The sequence below is a fragment of the Protopterus annectens genome, chromosome 13.part0 (assembly GCF_019279795.1).
Source record: "Protopterus annectens isolate FY-2018-M chromosome 13.part0, PAN1.0, whole genome shotgun sequence".
Taxonomy (NCBI): domain Eukaryota; kingdom Metazoa; phylum Chordata; order Ceratodontiformes; family Protopteridae; genus Protopterus; species Protopterus annectens.
The window spans coordinates 491202347-491224996 of NC_056747.1; the positions used below are offsets into that span (position 1 = coordinate 491202347).

Consider the following 22650-nt stretch of genomic DNA (forward strand, 5'->3'; position numbering starts at 1 on the left):
GATTTGGATTTTCTGAGGTGCAGCATGTCCATTAATTCCGGGTTGGACATGGCTTTATATGTCAGGCACAGATCGCCTCTGAGCAGGCGGTATGCCACTGAGTAGAGCTGGAGTTTCTTTAACCGGGCAGCATATGGCATCTGTTTGAGCCCTTTGATCCTCTTGGTGAGGTACTTTTGGGGTCTTTCCAGTTGCTGCAGGTGTCTGGTAAGGTACATCCCAAAAGGGGCATTGTACTCAATTATGGGCCTGATGAGGGATGAGTAAAGAGGCACGATGACCTCCCCTGATCTAGATGTGAATCCCTTCATGATTAGGTGGGCTATATAAAATGTTTTTCTAACCACTTTGGCCACATGGTTGTCAAATGAGAGATTGCTATCAACTTGGGTCCCCAGGTCCCTAATGACTTCTTCTGTACTTAATGGATTACCACCTATGTGGTAATTTGTGGGCACTTTGTTTTTGCCAAAGGGGATGACTATACACTTTTTGGCGTTTAGTCATGTTAGGCAGAGCCCCTCACTGACTCTCTTCAAGAAAAATCTTGATGAGTGGATGGGAGATCGTAAGTTTACCCCAGGGGTCACATCTGTGTCACTGCTTGACAGGGGCACAGTAAACTAATTCTATTATATAAGGGGGCCTTCATTGTGTCACTACTAGACAGAGGCACAGTATTCTAAATCTACTCTGTGCATTTTTTGTGCATTTTTGTACCATTTCATGGGGTGGCGAAAGCCACATCACTATGGCTAGGCTTACAAATGCCCCAGGGCAGATAGCCTAGTACTAAACTATGAAACTATGAAACCGTGAAACTTTTATGGAGGATTTTCTTCACCTGCTTTAACTGTCACTTTGTTTATTGCCATAGTGGAAACACAGGGTAAATAAAGTACCTGACACTTGGTGCCTAGTGTAGGTTTCAATTTATCTGTTTATGCATTTTGCTTGTAGTTTGACTTTAATAACTTTGCAAATATTGTTTCAGGTACCATAAATATTTCAGATGACTAGCTTTTGTACTTAAAAAAATCCTGTCATCCTAGAACTATGACAAATAAATGACACAAATATTTTGAAGTTGTAAAATAAAACTTCTCTTCAGATGTAACCTGCTTTATTTTAGATTGCTAAAATAGTTATTGGGTGACTGACTGGCTGTCATGTTTAGAATGTAGGTTTTGTTACTATAAAATGTGAAAATGTAAATTTGCTAATAGAAGGCCACATGTAAAGAATGCCTAGTTCTTATTTTCTACATCTTTGAAGTTTTTTAAAGAAAACATGATAAAACATTATATTTGTGCATTACTTAGGGACTTGTTTTCTTTCTTACTCTAGTCCAGTGGAATTCCTGACTTTCACTGCAACAGCACTGCAAGACTGTCTCAATCAAACTTGTTTAACTCATCAGCACTACCATTATCTAGTTGTCCTCACTCTGGTGCAGTGTCTCTGCATAACAGTCCTCCCAATTCAGTGCCCACTCCACTGCTGACACCTACATCAGGACCATCACCTACAGGACCACTGGTCATTCCCAAGAGAGAAAAACTATCCCCAGTATCAACCTGTGGTAAGATTAAACATTTTTGTCTTAATGGATTTACACTGTGAACAGTGAAATATCTGATGATTCATCCACCACTCTTATTTACTAAACACTTCTACATGGAAATGCTTAGGTCCTGCATATCATCTCTAAAATGTATCAACAAGTGTTTATCAGTACAAAATGTTTGCTTCATTCTCATGCTGGGGCTTTCTTCTGCACACTATTTTACACTTTTCTATTCTAGATCCTGCAGTGCAGTTTTGCATTGTCTTAATTTTACATGTTAGACTACTTTTTTATCCGGCATAGTTAAGGTATAGTAGAACATCAGAACTTTGGTAAAAGTCTAATACTTAGAATGTACATAATTTGATCCCTGTTTGCTGCAGTACCTGTAGCAATATAAGTTATATCCTGCATAGGATGTGATAAATGGGCAGCTTCCAAAACTTAAGGGCACTTTCCATGCACCCAAACTGTTATCAGCTCATGTATTAGTAAATGGAAAAGATCTTCTATTTGGTGCTGAGTCAAGAACCAGGACACTCATACAGCTAATATTTCTCTGGTTCTATACTATTTTGTGTGAGTTGTTATCCTAGGGCTTTTTATACTCCTTTATCAAGGTTACTCTGTCAACCATTTCAGCATACCTAACCATGGATCCTTCCCTTTGAAAACATGCCCATGTGAAAATGTTTTTGAAAGGGTGTTGCATACTAGGCCTCCTAGAAAACAGGTCACTTTTCCTCCTTGGGATCTCAACTTTGTTTTGGAAAACTTAACTCTTGCTCCATTTGAACTAGCCCACCAGGGTAATTTGATGTTCATAACATGGAAAACAGTTTTTCACCTTGCTCTGACTTCTGCAAGAAAAGTGTACGAGTTGCAAGCTCTCATGGTGGGTCAATCTTATCTCATTTTCCATAAAGATAGGGTTTCCTTGAGAATAAATCATTCCTTTATGCTTAAAGTGGCATCCAAGTGTACATTGAGTGAAACTATTCACCCCCCCAACTTCTTTCCAGATCCTAGAAATGAGGGACAAGGGATTCTTCATACTCTGGATACCCACAGACAATTCAAATATAATCTTGACAGAACTAAAACCTTCAGGAAACACTGATTAGTTATTCATTTCTTATGAAAGTAATTAAACAGAGCAACACGTGTCAAAATAGACTGTTTTCAAATGGTTGTCACATGCTATTACTTTTGTTATAACTAACATAGTAATGCAATTCCAGGAAAAGTTAAGGCATAAGCTAAAAGGGCCTTGTCTTCATCAGTGTCTTTTTGGAAAGGAGTGAATTCTAGAAGTATTCTAGAGGCAGCAACTTGGTCCTCTCTGCATACCTTTACAAAGCACACACAAACTAAGGTCATTCTCCAGGGCTAGGGCAGACTTTGCTAGGAATATTTTCCAGGGGCACCTGGACCCTCATTTTTCCTCCTCCTCTTCTTTTCAGTCAGTATAAGCTACAGTAATCTACCCATGCAGCTAAGGCTACTGCAGCAGTGATCAAATGATAAACATAGTGCAGCTGTGTAAGTAAATTTACTGTGATGGCAGATGCTCAAATGATCATTGCTGCAGCCGCCACTCCCTCCCTCCTCCTTATTTTTGTTGCTAGGGTAAGGACTTGGAATTTTGCTTAGCATTAACATCTTTTAGGGATCTATACTCCCTCTCTAAAATGGAAAGAAATAGTTTTCTTCAGCTCTGCTTCAGCCGATAGTGGTTTGGGCATGCGGATGGTGCCCTTAAGTTCCGGAAGTTGACTGGCTGTGATATCCTATCCAGGATGTAACCCACGATTAAGACTACTGCAGTAAAGATATTTTGAACATCTGTTGTTATAGTAAGTTTACTTACAGAGCTGTTTATTTCACCATAGTTCCTTTTAAGGATTTTGTCTATAAAATGCTGCATTGCACCTAAAGTAACTTTATTGGTGTGTGAAATTTCATTTAAAACTGTTATGTATTTTCCAGTATTGGTGGCTTAGTGGAAACATCTCTGTCTCACAGCTCCGGCTGGTGGTGAGTTCAATCCTCATTCCTGATTACAATATATGCACACATGTGTGCATGTGTGTAGAGTTTGCATGTTATCCTGAGTTTTCCCTAGGTTCTCTGCTTTCCTTCTGTCTCCCAAAAACATGCTGGTTGATTGACTATTGTGTTTATCTGCTGTATTACCTTGCTCTATTGACCATGTTTGTGGCTGAAAATGGTCTGTGGACCAGTCCATGCAGCCAGTTAACAATTGATAAAATAAAAATAAGTAAAGAACACCATCGAGTAGCACCTTCTTCAATTTATGATTTTGAGGAGGATTAGCCATAATAAAGTTACTGTAAAATCCATATGTCATTTGTTGGCAGATTCTCGTTTCCATATGAGAAATTTTGCCATTACCAAGCAATTTATACAACCTTCCTGTGGTTGTTCATGCTTAAGTATTTTCTCAGTTGAACTTATATATAGGAGCTTCCAGATTCAGAACCTGGACACATACAACCTGTGCCAAAATCCACTACCCAGCTTCTTATCTTGGTTTGTAAGTACCACCCTATTTTGCTGGTTCTGCATGAACTGCATTGGCTTTTTAACAGGCAATGATATATGTATAAGGTTCTGGTTCTGGTCTGTCTTTACCTATACTTCTTGGGTCTAAGCTGGTATCAAGTGTCCTGGTCCCTGCATTTAGCCTCCCCAGAACTGTTAGAGATTCCTGTGATATTACCTGAATCTTCTTCCACATCACCACATCTCCCTTGTTTTGAAAAAAGAACCTTTTCTTTTGAGATTAAGACAGGCATATTTTTACATCATAAGGTTTGTGTGCATATTCTTTTCATTTTGAAAGCATGTAGTAAAGCATGTAGAAAGCATTTCACACTTATTTATAACAGTTTACATTAAGCACTAACACCGAAGATGTTTACTCTCTAAGCATACTTTCCTTTCAACAGTCATTTTATTACTTAACTGCTTTCTGAAACCACTACAGGTCTCAAGACCTCACTGGAAACCTTATCTCGCACATTCATGAAGTAACTCTTTCAGATCATGGACATGAGCAGTTTGTCATTTGTGACAAGTCAGAATTGGTTAACATGTCCTTTTCAGGTACATTTTGAGTAGTGCAATTACTGGACTCTAAAAACACTGACTGTGTCAGTCTGTCTATTTTTTGGATTCCTTTGGTCATTTCAGATGTTCATCATATTAATCACTACTGCAGTAGGCTTAGCTGTTTGGGTTATAGCCTGCATAGAATATAACAACTGGACAGCTTCCAAAGCTTCAGGGAACCTTCCACACACCTGAACTGTCAGTCAGCTTGGGGTAAACTGACTAAAAAGACAGGTTTGGGTCACTTTGGGTGCCAAGTACTTCAGAGCACTCCTGTTGCTGAAGAGTATGCTGTTCTGAAGTTTTCAAGGATTGACATTCAACTTGAGCTGTTCCCTTGCTGGGCAGATAAGTTTCCTTTGAGGAAAAAAATGTCAATTTAAAAAAAAATTGTTTAATAACACTTTCCTGTTCAGGAAAGTTATTTTAAAAATAGGAGTTTATGGATTAAACGGATTGCCACAAAACTGTATTCTCCTTTTAAATGAGAGTGCTGTTTTTACCTGTCAGTTTAGAAGGTATTCAAAGTAATTGAAAAACATTTTTCCCTGGAGAAATAGTGTGGGGGCTGGCAAAGTGCTTTTTATTTTTGGTTTTATATGAAAAAAGTGACCTTAAAGAAATGTACTGACTTTTGCTCCTTCTTTTCCCTGGAAAAGAGTCACCATATACAAACTGTCAGTCCTACAGTCAGTTCTACTTCTAACCACAAAAAGAAAAAGTTGAGTAAACAGCCTTTGCCATCACAGCAGGCTAGCAATTCGCCCCAGCCACAGGTGAGTGAATCTGCTGTGGCCATTAGTTGTATCTCACTTATCTTTTACCCCAGACCCCTCTGGTGTAGCACTTACAGCCACTATGAACTGGGGCTTATCCACATTCTATGCAGCTTTTGGGGTCCCCTTAGTGTATAAGGGAGAGCCACTCTTGTTGGTCATGGGAGAGGGAGCAGGGAAGGCTTCCCTGTTTTGTCAGAATGTTGCGTCCATCCCTGGGGAAGCTGCTGCTGCCATGAGTAATGTTGTTGACCCCATATTTCCTGTCAAAAAGAAACAGAAATCCAAATATATATATTGTACTCAAATTCCATTTGACAGGAGTAGTTTACTGGGTCTGCCTCCGGGATTAATTCAATGTACTGATCCTTCTTATAAAGTAGTTTCCAGTTATAGAAAGAGGGATTCCTCCTTTCTTAAAGAGATTCAATATTTTGAATCAGGACAGGAAGATGAAGGGACAGATAGTTTTCTCCTCAGATTTGGACAGTTTGTATATGGTGACTCTTTTCCAGGGAACATGCTTCACCTCAAAAGATCTAAATCCATCAGAACTACTAGGGCAAGAGACTTAAACCTCAACACGGCTATTAATAGGACGTGCTGGAGGGACAGATTCATCACCCAGAGACTCCCTATGCTGTGGAACAAAATCCCGGTACATGTGAGGCAGAGCACCTCGCTGGCTTTGTTCAAGAGAAATCTTGACCAATGGATGGGAGATCGCAGGTATACCCCAGGGATAACCTCAGTGTCACTGCTTGACAGAGGCACAGCAAAATAATGGGCATAGTATCCTTCAAACTAAAGGGGTGGTGAAAGCCACAAAACTCTGGGCTAGGCTTATAAGTGCCCTAGGGCAGATAGCCTAGTATGAACCTATGAACCTATTTCTGATTCAGACTCGGATAACAGCACAATTTCTGATTCTCCTTTGAAGGGGGGGGGGTTCTCTCTCTCCAAGCCTATTTCCAGAACTTGTCAGTGTTTTCTGTAGAAGAACACAGAGGTTTCTCAGCTCCTCATAAAATACTGTGTGCTGTTGCAGAAGGAATTTCCAGAACCTTCACTCATTCCTCCAGTCCTGTCAGCTTTGGAGGATGTGTGTGTTACTGCTTGTAGTTTTCTTGATAGTCAGTCAGCTACCTCTAAAAGGGCAGATAGCCTGTATAAAGTTTCTCAGTCTTTTAAAAGTTTTTATGCACTCTTCCTGAACTTGACCCAGAGCTATAGCTATCCTAGTCCTAATCCTACTGCTGCTAAATATTAAGTTAATTCCAATCCTACTCTTTCTAAGGATGGGAACATGTTTAGTAAGTATAGGAAAAAAGTGTGTGCTTCTGCTAATTTGATTTTCAGAATTTTGAATTGTCAGATTCATATATTAGTTTGTTCTGACCAGTTGTGAAAGTATGAGGAATGCTTTGTTTACAGTTTCGTCTTGTGAGGTAAAATCTACTTTAAATAAGTTACTTCTGTTGTACAAGTCACCACTCATTGTTTACAATGTACATATGAGTCAGTTGATATTTCTTCCAGGATTAAGGCTACTGGTTCTGTTTTGAGTAGGTTTGCCTGCCTGTATGCTCAGAACCTCCCAGATTATTTTAAAAATGAGATTTTAAATTCTTCTTTGGATAGAGATTTAGTTTTTGGCCCCTCTGCTACAGAGGTGATTAAATGTGTGATGAAAGGGGTATGTTGATACACGGAATCTCTACGGTTTTTCAGCTCCCCTTTTTCATATTTCTAAGGAATTCTGTAATCCCACATCCAATTTTAGCCCTCCAAAAAATCCAAAATAAACTGTCTCAGCAAAATGCAGGTAAACAGACATTTAAGAATAGATAGCAAGGGATTCCAAAAAGAATTTTTAGAACATCTTAAAACCAAGGACAGTCAAACAAGTCAGAATAACTGTTAAAGGGACCTTGTTCCCTCCGCACCCCACCCCCACAGGTGCATTTCCCTTTCAGAAAGTCTGAACCTCCACTTTTCTCTTTGGTATTAAATAGTTTCAAACAAATGGGTTCTGAAGGCATTCCTCAAGATTACAGATGGAACTGAGAGGAAATTTCTCATTTCCAGGGGGCAATCGCTCATTCAAAAGACCTGTCTCTTATTTCTACCTGTCGTTCATCACATGCTGTCCCAGGGTGTAATCCAGCCAGTTCCTCCTTCCCATGTGGAGGAAGGTTTTATACAAGGATGATTTTAGCACCAAAGAAAGAAAATGCTTGGGGCCCAGTTCTGGACCTTTCTTTCTTTCCTAAGCCTGTTTTTGATAGTGCCCAAATTCAAAATGATGTCACTTCACAACCTGTTAACTCTTCTACCTCATTCAAGTTTCCTGGTAATACTAGATATAAAACATGCTTACTAACACATCCCTATTCATCTAAACTTCATGCGTTTCTTAACGTTTGTATGTCTGGATAACATTATCAGTTCTGTGCCTTACTGTTTGGACTATCCACTGCAGTGTTCACAAAGTGTCAGGCTCCAGCTATATCTCACTGCCGGCTAAAGGGTATCTACATTTTTTTCCAAATTTAAGATGACTTGCTTATCATTGCAGAGTCTTTTTCAAAGTGTCAGGAATCTCTCACTTGGGTAAGACATCTCTTACACAAGCTGAGATTCCAAGAGAATATTAAAAAGTCTTTCTGACACCTTTACACAAGATTGTGATTTTGAGCATTTGTTCCACTCGAAAAAAAAATAAATCTATATCTAGATCTATTTCTAATGCTTTTCCCTCAGACTTCAGCTGCTGTGAGGGAATACCTCAGGAACTGAGGTCTCATAGCATCTATGATTCGCACGATACCCCTGTCCCAATTCCCCATGAGAAAGATACAATGGTATCTGATTTCTCTTTGATTCCAGCACCAACATCCTTTGTCTTTTCAATTCCCAGTTCTGTGGCTTGTCATAAGAAATCATTTGATGGAAACAAATATCCTAAAATCCATGTCTTCCCTCCTCCCTCCATGTTCCAAAGCAGTCATTCACTACAGTCACCTTGAACTTTACTCGTGGAGCAGTTTCAGGATGAGTAAAAGTGCAAGGTTTGTGAGACATCAAGGAGAGATGCAAGCACCTAAATACGAGAGAGATGCTTCCACTGATCAAGGCAATCAACTGTATGAATTATCTTTGACCCCCTAAACATCTTCAAGTTGTTACAGGCAATACCGCAGTCATGTGGTACATCAATAAACAAGGGGAAACAGGTCATACCCCCTTTGCAGACTAGCCATGTTAGCTTGTAATATAGCTTCACAGCACAGTCTCACTCTTCAGGCATCCTACATTCCATCGGACCAAAACTATGTGGCAGACAAGCTAAGCAGAACAAGGGCAGACCCTCACAAATGGAAACTAGATCAGGTCTTATCCCTCTGTTTTTACATTGATTAGCTGCAGACATACTGAAATGCTTCTGTTTATGCCATGTGACATCATAGTTGTCTGTCCTACAGTCTTTTGTAAATCTTACAACAGTGCTAGAATTAAAGTCTAACATGCCGTGGTGTTCATCGTGTTTCACTGTTGTAGTCCTAACAAATGGGTTATCCGGCTCCCGGTAACCCTCAGTTGGTCAGAATACCAAAGGTAAGTAAAAATGCCGTCGATTGCCATCAGTTCTAAAGGACGTCAGGGTGTCTGATACAAAAGGAGGCAGCTGATGTCACTTACTCAGTCTTCCTTGCCGCGGAGCCCGAAGCAGAAGCTTTTCATGCATGAGTGCCAGTTGGCAGTTTACCTTTGTTGGTTTCCGAATACAAGAGTTGGTCTACTACAGCTAAGTACACCATTGGGGATCCTCTTTTCTTGCCTTAATGAATGTCAGAAAAAGTTAGTAATTGCCTTACCTGTGGAAAGCAGATTCCCCATAGAGATTTTCATTTCTATTGCATTATTTGTTTAGGCCTTGACCACGACATTCCCAAGTGTGATCTCTGTGTCTCCTTTAATCCACGTACTATCCATCATCGGGCTAAGATTTTGGCTAGGCATTTTGGAGTTTGGCCTAAGTTCATTGGTATGGTGTCTGCCGGTCTTCAGGCTTCGGATGTTCTGAAGAAACGTAAGGATGAGGACCACGGCAGGCCTCAGAAAGCGAAGTCCTCAGATGAGATTAAGTTGGTCGTCAGGCAGTAGCCAGTGAGATGCCTTTGCAGTCCCTGCAGTCCGCTGATGTAAAACCATAGGCCTTGATTATGTTCGAGTCCCTTAGGTCTTCAGCATCCATTTTGCCTTCCGTCCTGTCGCCGGTCGCCTCTTGAGCTGGAGCTGCTAAACTGACTCCGGTGTCCGAGGCCTCTGTTTTGCATTCTGACAGTAAACTTCTTCCTTCAACCTCTGCTGCAACGTCGGCAGTTGCCAGGCCTACCAAATCCTTCAGGCTTGCAGGTAAATCTTCCATTCGTACACCTGTGAAAAGCCAGGCTCCAGCATCTTCTTGTTCCCCTCAATCCCAAATGGATAAAATGGCTAGTGATTTGTTGACTCTGATTAGGGGCTCTCAGCCTCCTCCTTCTAAAAGGAGTAGGGATGTTTCCCCTGAGGCTTTGTCCTGCTCAGGTTCTGATTCTTCCAACATTTCTGCTGATGAAGAGGCATTTTCTCCTTTTGAGGATTCAGATGCAGAGGAGTCCATCCCTTCAGCCTCTCCTCCAGAGGATATCTCTTTTGGTGATACTTTAAATACCCTCAAAGAACAATTTAAATGGGAAAGTCAGGATTATCCTCAATCAAAGAAACTGATTAGGGAGTTTCTGTATTTACCACAGCATAGGCCACTTGCTATTCCCCCTATGTTGGAAGTTGTTGATATTTTTCTGGAAAATTCCTTGTCTCCAAATTCAGTTCCTCCTGCTCCCAGGAAACCTGACAGGTACTACAGAGTCCCTGATTCACATCTGTTTCTTTTCAGAAATCCGTTGGCTGATCCAGAGGTTATTTCTCAGGGCCCCAGTGGAGTTAAGGCCACTGTTACCAGGAATCCTTTTCCCTCTGACAGGGAGTCTAGGAACCTAGATAGGTAGGGCAAGAAGGTTTATACCTCTGTCACCCTAGCTATTAGGGCTACCAATTGTCTTTTTCATATGCTGAAGAACCAGCAGCACACCTTGGAGGCTATTAAGTCTAGGACAGCAAGTGTACCTCTTTTGGCAGAGAGTAAAGACATGCAGGATTTACTGACTTCAGCCAGTCTGGTCAATAAGCATTCTTTGCATTGTGGTTTTGACATCCTTGAGGCCTCCAGCAGGGCTATGGCTATTGGATCTGTGATTAGAAGGCACATTTGGCTCAGAGAACAGCCTCTTCCAGAATCTGTCAAGGCTAAGCTTTTGGTTACAAATCTTCTAGGGGGGGGGGCTACCTCTCAAAGGTCTAGGTATTGGCAGGCTTCCACTTCAAAAGGGGGAAGCTCCAAGCCTGCATCTCAACCAAAACACTCAATGACTTTTTACATCTTCTGCCTATTCTTGCTTGCTGGGAGAGTCCTTTAGGGGGAAGGTTGGCCCTTTTTTCAGATGTCTGGGCCACTATCACAGACGACAAATGGGTGCTCAGAACGGTGTCCCTAGGGCATAAGTTTTCTTTCCGCACCTTTCCTGCTCCCAAGGGATTCCCGGATGTTCCTCCAAACCAAAGGGCAGAAGCAGAAAAACAAATTTTGTCTGTCTCGTCTAGGAGCAATAGAATCAGTCCCTGCTCAGCAGGTTGGCCAGGGCTTTTATTCCAGGCTTTTCCCATTTCCAAAGAAAGAAGGCACCTGGCATCCTATCCTGGATCTTTCCATTCTGAACTCTTTTCTTGTAATTCCAAAGTTCAAAATGCTCACTCTATATCAGTTGCTACCACTTCTAGAAAAGGATTCCTGGCTGGTAACCTTAGATCTCAAAGAGGCTTAACTGCAGTTTCCTATCAGGGAAAGTTGCAGGCAGTACCTTTGTTTCAGAGTGGGCGAGCAACATTACCAATTCTCTGTGCTGCCCTTTGGCTTATCTACTGCTCCCAGAGTCTTCACAAAGTGCCTGGCCCCAGTTATTGCTTTTTGCAGGCAGAAGAAAATTCAGATTTACCCATACTTGGACGACTGTCTGATTCAAGCAAGTTCTCAGGAGCAGCTATTAAAGGATCTGGAATTCATAAAGATACTTCTGTCTTCCCTGGGTTACACTCTCAATGTGGAAAAATCAAAAATGGTACCATCCAAGGAGATAACATTCCTGGGAGTGAGTCTGAACACAGGCTACCTAGATGATATATCTCACCCAAGAGTAGTAGACAACTCTTTCAGTTTACTTTAAGGACTTGACAAGCCTGTCCCAGCTCCCTGCAAGGAAGTACCTGCAAGCTCTGGGATTCATGGCATCTTGTATTCTCATGATTCCATATGCAAGACTGCATATGAGGAAATTGCAATGGTACCTCAAGAACATTTGGTGTCAACACTCAGAGGACCTGGATGTGATGATTCCTCTGCTTCCATCCCTGCAGACGGAGTTTCTATGGTGGGCAACAGCCTGTCTACAAAACAAAGGCATGCCTTTTCGGACACCTCTTGCCACTCAAGTTCTGACTACAGACGCATCGGACTACACCTGGGGAGCAGACCTGGATGGCAGATGCATACAGGGACATTGGAACACCCAGCAGATGCACCTGCACATAAATCTAAAAGGGTTGATTGCAGTTCAGCAGGCCTTACTGGCTTTCAAGCATCTTCTTTCTCCAGGGATCCTGCTTGTCAGGACAGACAACACTACGGTCATGTGGTACATCAACAAGCAGGGAGGGACTCATTCTTACCCCCTGTACAAGCAAAGCATGAATCTTTGGTCCATGGCAGCATCCCTGGACCTGCATCTTCTAGCTCAGTTTGTTCCAGGAAGGCTCAGTGTTTTGGCAGACCAGTTGAGCAGGCAAACCCTGGATCCTCACAAGTGGCAGCTCAACAGAGCAGTCTTTTACAGCATTATTCAACGTTGGGGCACTCCTCAGGTAGATCTTTTCTCCTCCCCAGACAACCATCTGCTACCTCTCTTTTGCACCAGAAAGCAGCACAGCAGAGCCTGGAAAGTGGATACTCTGTCCTTCCCTTGGACGTTGCTATCAGTGTACGCCTTCCCTCCTCTTCCTCTTCTTCCCAGAGTATTAGTGAAGATCAGGGACGAACGTCCAAGGACTATTCTCATAGCTCTGGACTGGCCCAGACAGCATTGGTATCTGCTGCTTCACAGTCTCTCCCATCTTCCTTCTTGGCATCTTCCTCTAAGGCCAGATCTTTTGGTTCAGGAAAGGGGAAATATTCTACATCCTCATATTCAGTCTCTCCATTTGGGAGCATGGCTCATTGTATGACTCCTTCCCTTTTTTCCTCCCTTTCCCAACAGGTGGTTGACGTGCTGAGGGAGGCCAGGAGGCCTAGCATTAGGAAATCCTATGCTGGCAAATGGGAAAGGTTCTCTCAATGGATGCAGGCTAGAGGGGAGTCTGCTTCTCAACTTTCCCTTCCTCTGATCCTGGAATACCTGGCTGATTTGCTTCAGGGTGGTCTTTCTTTTTCCTCTATCAAGATCCATGCTTCAGCCATCTCTGCTCATTGTTCTCCTGAACAGCCCATTTTCTCTTGTCCCCTGATGAAAATGTTTCTCAGAGGTGCTTGCAATCTAAAACCTCCCAGTAGAGCACCTACTCCAGCCTGGGATCTTAATTTTGTTCTGGAGAAACTCACTCTTCCTCCTTTTGAGCCAGCTGCCTCTACAGATTTAAAGTTTCTCTCTTGGAAGACTGCCTTCCTCTTGGCTATAACTTCAGCAAGGAGGGTTTTGGAGCTGCAAGCTTTGATGGCCATGGAGCCTTTTCTTATTTTCCATGCAGATAGTCTCTCTGAGGACTAAATCTCACCTTTATGCCTAAGGTAGTCTCCAGCCTGACTCTTAATCAGTCCATACACCTTCCTACCTTCTTTTCCCAATCCTCGCAATAGAGGTGAATGGATCCTACATTCTCTTGATGTGCACAGACAGCTCAGGTTTTACCTGGACAGGACTAAGGACCTTCGGAAGTCAGCACAGTTATTGGTTAGTTTTGCCCCTAGAGCCCAGGGCAAGGCTATTTCTAAGCAGACCATTTCTAAATGGATTGCACATTGCATTACCTTTTGTTATTCCTTTCATGGCAAAGCTCTGCCTCAAGGGGCTAGGACCCAGTCTACTAGAGCGGCTTCCACTTCTGCAGCTTTTCTAAAGAGTGTCTCTACTAAAGACATTTTGAAGGCTGCCACATGGTCTTCTATTCACACTTTCACAAAGCATTGTAATTTGCCTCTGTTTTCCAGAGCCAGGGCAGGGTTTGCCACTGTGATGTTGCAGGGCATTATCTCCAACCCTTGATGCTGTTGGTTCCTCCCCTCTTTTTCTCTGAGCTTTGGTAATCAACCTGTTTTTTAGGACTGCAACAGTGAAACACGATGAACATAGTACAGTTGTGTACACTTACTATAAATGTAGATGTTTGAGTGTATTCACTGTTGCAGTCCTGGTTTCCCTCCCTCTTTCCCCTTTTTATGTCCTCTCCTATTCTCTTTTCCCTTTGGTGCAGGCTTAATTTGTTTTTTCTCAGATTGGTTTTTGATTTAAGCCTTATTTTCTGGGGGCTCCTGACTGTTATGGCAAGAAAGACTGAGGAAGCGACATCGGCTGCCTCCCTTTGTATCAGACACCCTGACGTCCTTTACAACCAACGGCGACCAATGTCATTTTTACTTACCTTTGGTATTCTGGCAGATTGAGGGCTACCGGAAGCCGGATAACCCATTTGTTAGGACTGCAACAGTGAATACACTCGAACATCTACATTTATGGTAAATGTATACAACTGTACTTGTTCCATCGTTCCTGTAGTTACTAGTCTAGTCCAGATACAGATTCACCGTATCCAGGACTGTTTGTAAGCTTCTGAGCCCCCAAGCCTTTCTGTCTTGGGGGAAGCCTTCTAGCTTATCAGTGTGAGTTGTAAGCACTAGGTAGCCTATCTACCACAAGAGGAGTAATTTCTGGCCCAGAAATTGTAGTTTATTGGCCGTTTGGGCAGTTTTCTCCATATCTTTCAGCTTTCTGGTTTAAAAGCCACATTTGCATTTATTTCCCACCTTTCTTGTAACTAGTCTAGTCCAGATACAGATTTGCTGTATCCAGGACTGTTTGCGAGCTTCTGAGCCCCGCCCCCAAGCCTTTTTGTGTTGAGAGAAGCCTTCTAGCTTATCAGTGGGAGTAGTAAGCACCAGGTAGCCTATCTACCACAAGAGGAGTGGTTTCTGGCTCAGAGATTGTAGTTTATTGCCTATTTAGGAAGTTTTTTGCACCTCTTTTAATTTTCTGGTTTAAAAGCCAAATTTATACTTATTTCTCGCCTTTCCTGTAACTAGTCTAGTCCTGTTACAGATATGTTGTATCCAGGACTGTTTGTAAGCTTCTGAGCAGCGCCAAAGACTTCTGTTCAATTTTTCCCTTAGATCTGCTAGTTCTATCATCTCCTGCACATTTACTACCTTATTAGTCTAGCACTTTACCAGATTTCTTATAGCAATTATTATAGCACACAAAAGTGCTATCAGCACTAAACATTCTACAAGGAAACAACTCCAGTACTTCTTATTAATGGCCACCCCTCCAGGCTTGTCTAAAGGTCAGTTCCCTGTGCTTTCTCCTATCAACCTGGAGAACTTGGGCATCCTGAGGCAATGTAGCAATTGCCTCATGTAAACTGCCAACCCTGTCCTCTTACCTCTCAACACTCAAACTTGTGAGCGATGCACTTATATATCCAAATTGGAAGCCACGCACTCTCCAGCCAAGACCGGAATAGCTGGTCAAGAGGAGAAGGTCAACACTTGCACCACACCACATGGAACACACAGCCCTCCAGAACACACACCGACACTGCCTTCACATAAAAACACAAACCACACACCCACCTTTGAGGAGGAAATCAATAAAAATCTACCCAAACAGAAGAGTCCTCCAAGGCAGAAATGCACTGAACCACCACAACACAACACTAATCACGAGACACATAACTCTCCTAAACAGTGTGCCACTCAACCAAAGCCCCTAAGGCAAAACAGCATGCCCAACACACTAGTCATAGGTGGCTGGATAGTGAGGCACACTGATGTCCCACTCACTAAGTTGAATAAGGAGAAAGTAACAGCCAGCTGCCTGTCAAGTGACAGGATCTGCTACATAATGCACACACTCAGGTCTGTCAACAACAGGTACAAATATGACTTTGTCATTGTACATGTGGGCGTGAATGACCTGAGATGTACCTCCCTGGACTACATGAAGAGAGACATGAAGGAGCACTCAGATTATGTAGCCCAGGCAGGTATGACCCTGTCCCTGAGCAGCATCCTACCATCACCCAGAATGATACCACAGTACAAGCAGAAAATGACTGATTTCAACAATTGGCTAAGTTTCTGGTGTCATACTAAGGGGATCCAGTAGCTGTCTGCCTGGGATGACAGACCTTGATGCTTTGCCAGAGATGGCCTGCATCTGTCTTCCCTGGGCTTCCAAGTATTGGCCAAGGCTCTTGCCACCTCTATAGTGCCTTTTTTAGAAAGTGTTCCAAAGACCAAATTACCACCATAACAGCTACAAGCAAATGCAATCTGAGGGTCATGCTGCTCAACGCTAGAAGTCTAAATATTAAAATGCACTTGCTTAAAGCACTCCTTAAAATGGAGAACATCAACATTTGTGTGTAACAGAGACCTGGTTCAAGGCAACAAAAAGCACCCCTGCGCTACCAGGCTACAACTGATTTCACACCTTTTGGCCCCAGAACTTGGACCAAAGCTCCAAAGGCAGTGCTGTTTCCATATTCATAAAGGATGTGCACAACTCCAGACTTGTAGCCCAACATAATGCATCTGAGATACTTCAGGTACAGCTAACAGTGGTTAAGACAGTGATTCAGGTTGTAGCATTCTATATTCCCCAACCATGTCCCAAGACTTACACTCCACATTCCTAAGCACCCTGGAGAATATTAGGGTCCAACCTAACACCCTCATACTGGGCAACTTCAACTACCCCTCCATTAATTGGAAAAGCTACTCATGCACCAATACACTTGCCCAATGTGTCCTAGAATTCATTAATTCTAATGCACTGGACCAGCTCATTCTTACCCCCACTAGAGGAAGCAATATCCTTGACCTGGTCATGGGCGACTGCTGCTATCCACCAATAGTCAACTCCTCCCTGATTAAATCAGAACACAAACTAATCATCTTGGATATCCGCATCCATCCCACCCACCCCCCACCCCACCCGCCAAAGGAAACCACCATGAAAACCTTCTCCAAAGCTAACTTTGGGCTCCTAAAAACAGAGGTGGCTAATTTCACGGCACCCATGCAAATGGAGAGTAGTTGCATGACTGCTGAATCATACACCATTGCACTATACGAACACGTACACAAATGCATGGATCTTGCCATACCCAATAGAACGAAGACACTCTCCTCCAACAAAGCCAATCTGGTGGTCCCCTGCCATAAACAAGCTGTACAACAGGAGGAGGAAATTGATGCAGAATAAGGTGATGTCCCATGACTGGAAAAACTCCCTTATCAGCCTCAACAAAAAGTTGAGATCCCTCATCAAATCCTCCAAAGCTAGCTATGAAAACAGAATAGCAGCAGATAGTAAAGACAACCACAAGGCCTTCTATAGTTATGTAAGGAATCCCGACGGCAATACCCAGATTTGCTCTGAGCTACTGCACAATGGTACCTCATATTCCGAGCCAACAGATATTGCCAATATACTGGCCGACAGATTCAGTGCCAACTTTACCCCTCTCTCCCCACCCCAGAGGACTAATCACAATATGAGTAGATTGCCAGGCACCCAGTATTACTGCTGCACAGGTTAAAACAGCACTGTCCAAGGCCAAGAATACAGCTTCTATGGGACCTGACAATATCTCTGGCTGTGCTCTACATGAACTACAGAGTGAACTGGCACCTCACCTGTGTGCCCTGTTCAATCACAGCCTCACCTCAGACTTTGTCCCTACCGAATGGCGCACTGCTACTGTCATCCCTCTCCACAAAGGAGGAGTGACTACAGACCCTGGGAACTATCGCCCCATTAGCCTGACGAGTATGATATGCAGAGCTATGGATCCCACACAGTTTGGTTTTGTGAAGGGTAGCTCATGCCTGCTCAACTTGGTCGACTTCTTTGAGTCAGTTACCAGAGCTGTGGATGAAGGCAAGGTGGTTCATACAGCCTACCTTGATCTGGCCAAGGCATTTGATACCATCCCCCACTCAGGAATCATAGAAAAACTCACTAAGCTAGGCATCAACCCCTTTATCACTAGGTGGGTTTGGTCCTGGGTCCTCTCCTGTTTGGTATCTACTTCTCTGAACTCCAGGCCATCATGAAGGGTCTCTGGCTGACAAAGTTCATAGATGACTGCAAGCTGGGAGGTATTAACTCCCCAAGTGATGTTGACATCCTACAGAACGGCCTCACTGAGACTAACAACTGGTGTCATAACCATGGCCTTAAGCTCAATGCCAAAAAATGTCGTTATCCCCTTTCGAAAAACACGCTTCCCATGAATTACCACATCAATGGTAGTCCACTGAACATAGAAGGTTTTATGAGACATCTGGGAACACAAGCTGACAGCACTCTCTCTTTTGACCTCCACATTGCCACTGTGGTCAGAAAGTCCTTCTATGTGGCACATCTTATTACTAAGGGTTTTGCATCCAGGAAGAAAGAGGTCATTGGCTCCCTCTACTCTCCCCTCATTAGGTCAGTCATTGAGTATAGTGCCCCATTTGGCATGCTCCTCATTAGAAACCTGCAACAACTGGAGAGGCCACAAAAGTACCTCACAAAGAGGATCCTAGCCCTTAAACACTTGGCCTATATGGACAGACTGAAAAAACTCCAACTCTTCTCTGTCTCATATTGCCTACTTAGAGGCGATTTCTGCTTGACTTACAAAGCCATATCTGACCTAGATCTGTTAGAAATGCTACATCTAAAGAAATCCCAATCTCTCCACACCACACGCTCCAGAGACCTCAAACTCATTACCACAATTAACAGGACATGCTGGAGGGACAGGTTCATAACCCAGAGACTGCCCATGCTATGGAATAGACTTCCCATATATGTCGAGCAGAGCACCTCACTGGCCCTGTTCAAGAGAAACCTTGATGAGTGGATGGGAAATAGAAAATTCACCCCGGGATCACTCCAGTGGCTCTTCTCGACAGAGGCACTGGGAACTAAGGTCAGATGGCACAATGCCAGGGTAATCCTATGGGTTAGGCTTGTAAAGGCTCCAGGGCCATTAGCCTAGTACACACCTATGAACCAACAAACAAGGAGGAACCAAATCTTACCCCCGTATCAAGAAGATCTGAGAATGTGGCAGTGGATGAATGGGCAGTCTCATTCAATCGATTTCTGATAGCAACCCATATTCTGAGGAATTCCAACATGATAGACGACAGACTAAGCAGGTCCATTCTAATGCCTCATGAGTGGTCTCTCAACTTGAAAGTAGCAGAAAAGATATTCCTCCTGTGGAGCCAACCTTGCTGCAGCCTCTTTGCATCTCCCCTCAACAACAAGTGCAGCAGGTACTTTGCCCTTGTCCCCCCTCTGGCCAAATCTCCATGAGATGCTGTTCTCCATGATTGGCCTTCTGATCTCCTGTACGCCTTTCCCCCAGAACTGCTAATCCCCAAATTTCTTCAGTAAGCAACTTGATTGAAGAGCACAGTCATCCTCATTGCTCCTTATTGGCCTCATCAGATTTGGTTCATCTTTTTTTTTTTGGTCTCATCTGCTTCACCCTCCCCCCCATGGATTCCGGATCTAATTCCCAACCTCCTGTCTCATCTGACAAACATGATACACCCAGACATCTTAGGCCTAAATTTAACCACATGGTTTCTCCACTTCCATTAATAGCAAAACAGTCCCGGCTCTCTGCCCCTGTCCACTATATTCTTTTATCCCCCACAAAATTTCTACTAGAAACAGAAGCAAATGGAAAAGTTTTGTTAACTGGGCTCAGCAGAATTACATTAACCTTTTTACAGCACCAGTACCGAAGGTTCTAGAATTTTTAGTAAAAGTTTTTAATGACGGTGCTAGTTCATTAACTGTTAAAGTACAACTAGCTGCCATTTCTAGTTTTCACATTGTGGTAAATAATTCATTTTTAGCTTCATTCAAACTTTGCAAGGCCTTTATAAGGAAAACCTTCTTTTAGACCTCCTTTTAAAGATCCATCCTCCTTTGAATTTAGTTTTACAATATTTGACCTAATCTCCCTTTGAACCATCAGCCAAATGTGAATTGAAATTTTTAACTTGGACAACTGTCTTTTTAGTGGCCATTACATCTTCTAAAAGAGTTTCAGAATTTCAAGCCCTGTCTTCTAAACCTCCTTATTTGATTTTTCACATCGGTAGGTTTTCCCTATGAACTAACCCATCCTCCCTTTTAAGGTGGTATCAGACTCCAATATTAATCAAACTATCAATCTTCCAGTTTTCTTTCCAAATTTTTCAAACAAAGGAGAATATATACTGCATCTGTTGGATGTTCATAGGCAGTTACATGCTTATCTACACAGGACAAAAAATTTTAGGAAATCAGATCAATTATTTGTCTCATTTTCAGACTCCAAATTGAGTAAACTAGTTACCAAAATGACAGTAAAAAAGTTCCAACTTCAACCAGATACCTCAGAAAAGAAATAAAATCTGTCAGAACAGCAAAAACACTGAGGTAAGGCTCCAGGCCTCAAAGTTTTATTGTTCATAAAAACAAGACACAAGCGCTTTCACCCAGTAGGCTACTTCAGGTGTAACAAATCAAAGTACTAGCTCCTCTATTTATACTAATCAGCACATACAGCTTAGAGCAGTCTTAAAGGTATATTCAAGATACAAGCTCTGTATTAAACAATGCTAATAAAGTGCAAAAATCCAAAATACATAAATATAATATAAATATAAAAACATAGATATAAGTAAAATACATATAAACCTGTAACTAAAAACATTTCATCTGCACAGAGGTTTATTTTCTAGAGCTGGTTTTAGAGGGATATTTTCATTCAGGCCATGACCTATAGTAGCTTTAAGTCTAATGATCCATCTGGCCTCTAAATTTTCAGTTTTTATTTTAACATCACCTCCACGTATGCTTTCAAAAACTCTACCTATAGCCCTAAAAGAAAATACATGTTGGGAATTGGTATCACTGGTATGTTTTGCTAAGGCATTATGTGAACTGCCTTTTCTTATATGATACACATACACATTTTTACTTTTAACATTAATGCTCAGTGTGATTCCCTACATATAGTATATCTCGCTACATGTAATATCTGTAGCAAATTTTATGTAGGTAAAACTGATAGAACTTTTAAAGAAAGAATCAGGGAACATGTGTATCATATAAGAAAAGGCAGTTCACATAATGCCTTAGCAAAACATACCAGTGATACCAATTCCCAATGCACTAAAGGATATCTGTTTTATGCTTAGGACTTTTCCATACATGTGCTGACCGTGAGCTCTGTTGGTATTTCACATCATTTTGAAATGCTGCAGAAGAGCTAAGACAACAAGCAAACACCTTATGGACTGCAAAATTGTGTTTAATGAAATGAGTGTGCTTATAATTTTTCTCAGCATGAACATGTATTTTATTATTTAAGCAGACATTGCCATTTATATTATGTGCTAAAGCTAACCACAGCATTGTAGTCTTTTCTTTACCAGCGAGATAGTTGTACATGGTGGCTAATTATTTGCATCCAGTCAGAAATTATACTGTCAGTTTTAAAGATTTTTGTTTGAAAAAAGCTAGACCCTCATCTTTCTTTTACTTTATTGTCAAAAGAGCTTCCAGTCTTCATGATACTTGTTTGCTGGCTTGCTTGTTTGTTTATTAGAGTCTGTTTGATGTGATTGGGAACATGGGGAAAAGGGATGGATGGATTTGATTGACTGCAAACTGGACAACTCACAATCAACCACATCAGATACTATATAATTTAAACATTTTCACAAGCGGCTACATCCTTGCACCCCCTCCCATCTTTCTCTCTCCTCGAAGCTGGTGAAGCCTCAGAGGTAGTATATTATAAAACTCCCAAGGTATGGAACCAAGTCAACCTCATTAGGAGGGCAAGGGCTCTAGTCCACCAGCAAAAAAGCAGTTCTATTAAAATGTATATGTAGACCATTTATTTTACAAGTAGGTGTTAGGGGATGTTTTAGCTATAACCCAGCTGCAATACACAAATGCAAAAATATACAAAAGTTAAAGCTTACAGCAGTGCAAACATGAAAAAAGCTAGGCAGACTTGTCTTTAAGTATCATAACGTAGGAGCAAAAAGCATAACACAGTTTCATCAGTCATTAGTTGGGTAAACCTCTGCTAAAATTATAGCCTTTGATCTGGTCTATTCTAAGAAATCTTCACGTACATAATTTTTGTCTAGGCAATATCACCTCTACATCTATGCTTAGCCTCCATAGCAGATTGTGTCTTGAGTCTAAATTTGAAGGAGTTCACTACAAATAACTTTCTTGTTGTGTGGAAACAGAGTTCCACATTTTGCAGTCAGACAGAATGACTTAGCAGAGTAATTCATAGAGCTCTGTGGGATATCGAGAGTGGATACCGATGAAGGCCTTGGGGGCAAGGCTGTCTTGACCATGTCATGCTTTAGGGCTCTGCTAAGCAACCCAAACTATTTTAGAAACAGTGTCTTGAAACCTAAGCTGCCTTTAAAGAGTTTGAGTTAAGTTTATTAAAAGGCAGGTAGGTTTCTGAGTACTTAGTGATGTTCACACCTAGTTGAACAAGACATCAACCATATATTTTTTCAGTATGGGTTGCAGGGTAAGTTATTTTTGTGTTGTTAGTTGTGCTAGGCTGTGTAGGTTCAGTCATGGGTAAAGCACTCCTTACCACTTGTTCTTCTTTTGATAATAGGAGATATACCATTTGGCTCATCTACTGGTTTTGTTTGTTGTCTTTTGCACGTGCATTTAATTGTTAAGGTAGCATTCTGCCAAA

General features: G+C 42.0%; 1 protein-coding gene across 1 annotated transcript in view; it reads left to right on the forward strand.

The window, feature by feature from the left end:
- MLXIPL (MLX interacting protein like) overlaps positions 1–22650 on the forward strand; it is a 211053-nt gene that overhangs the window by 17397 nt on the left and 171006 nt on the right. Inside the window, exon 2 of the mRNA XM_044054848.1 lies at positions 1348–1582. Coding sequence (XP_043910783.1) covers positions 1348–1582 — 235 coding nt within the window. The remainder of the gene's footprint in view (positions 1–1347; positions 1583–22650) is intronic.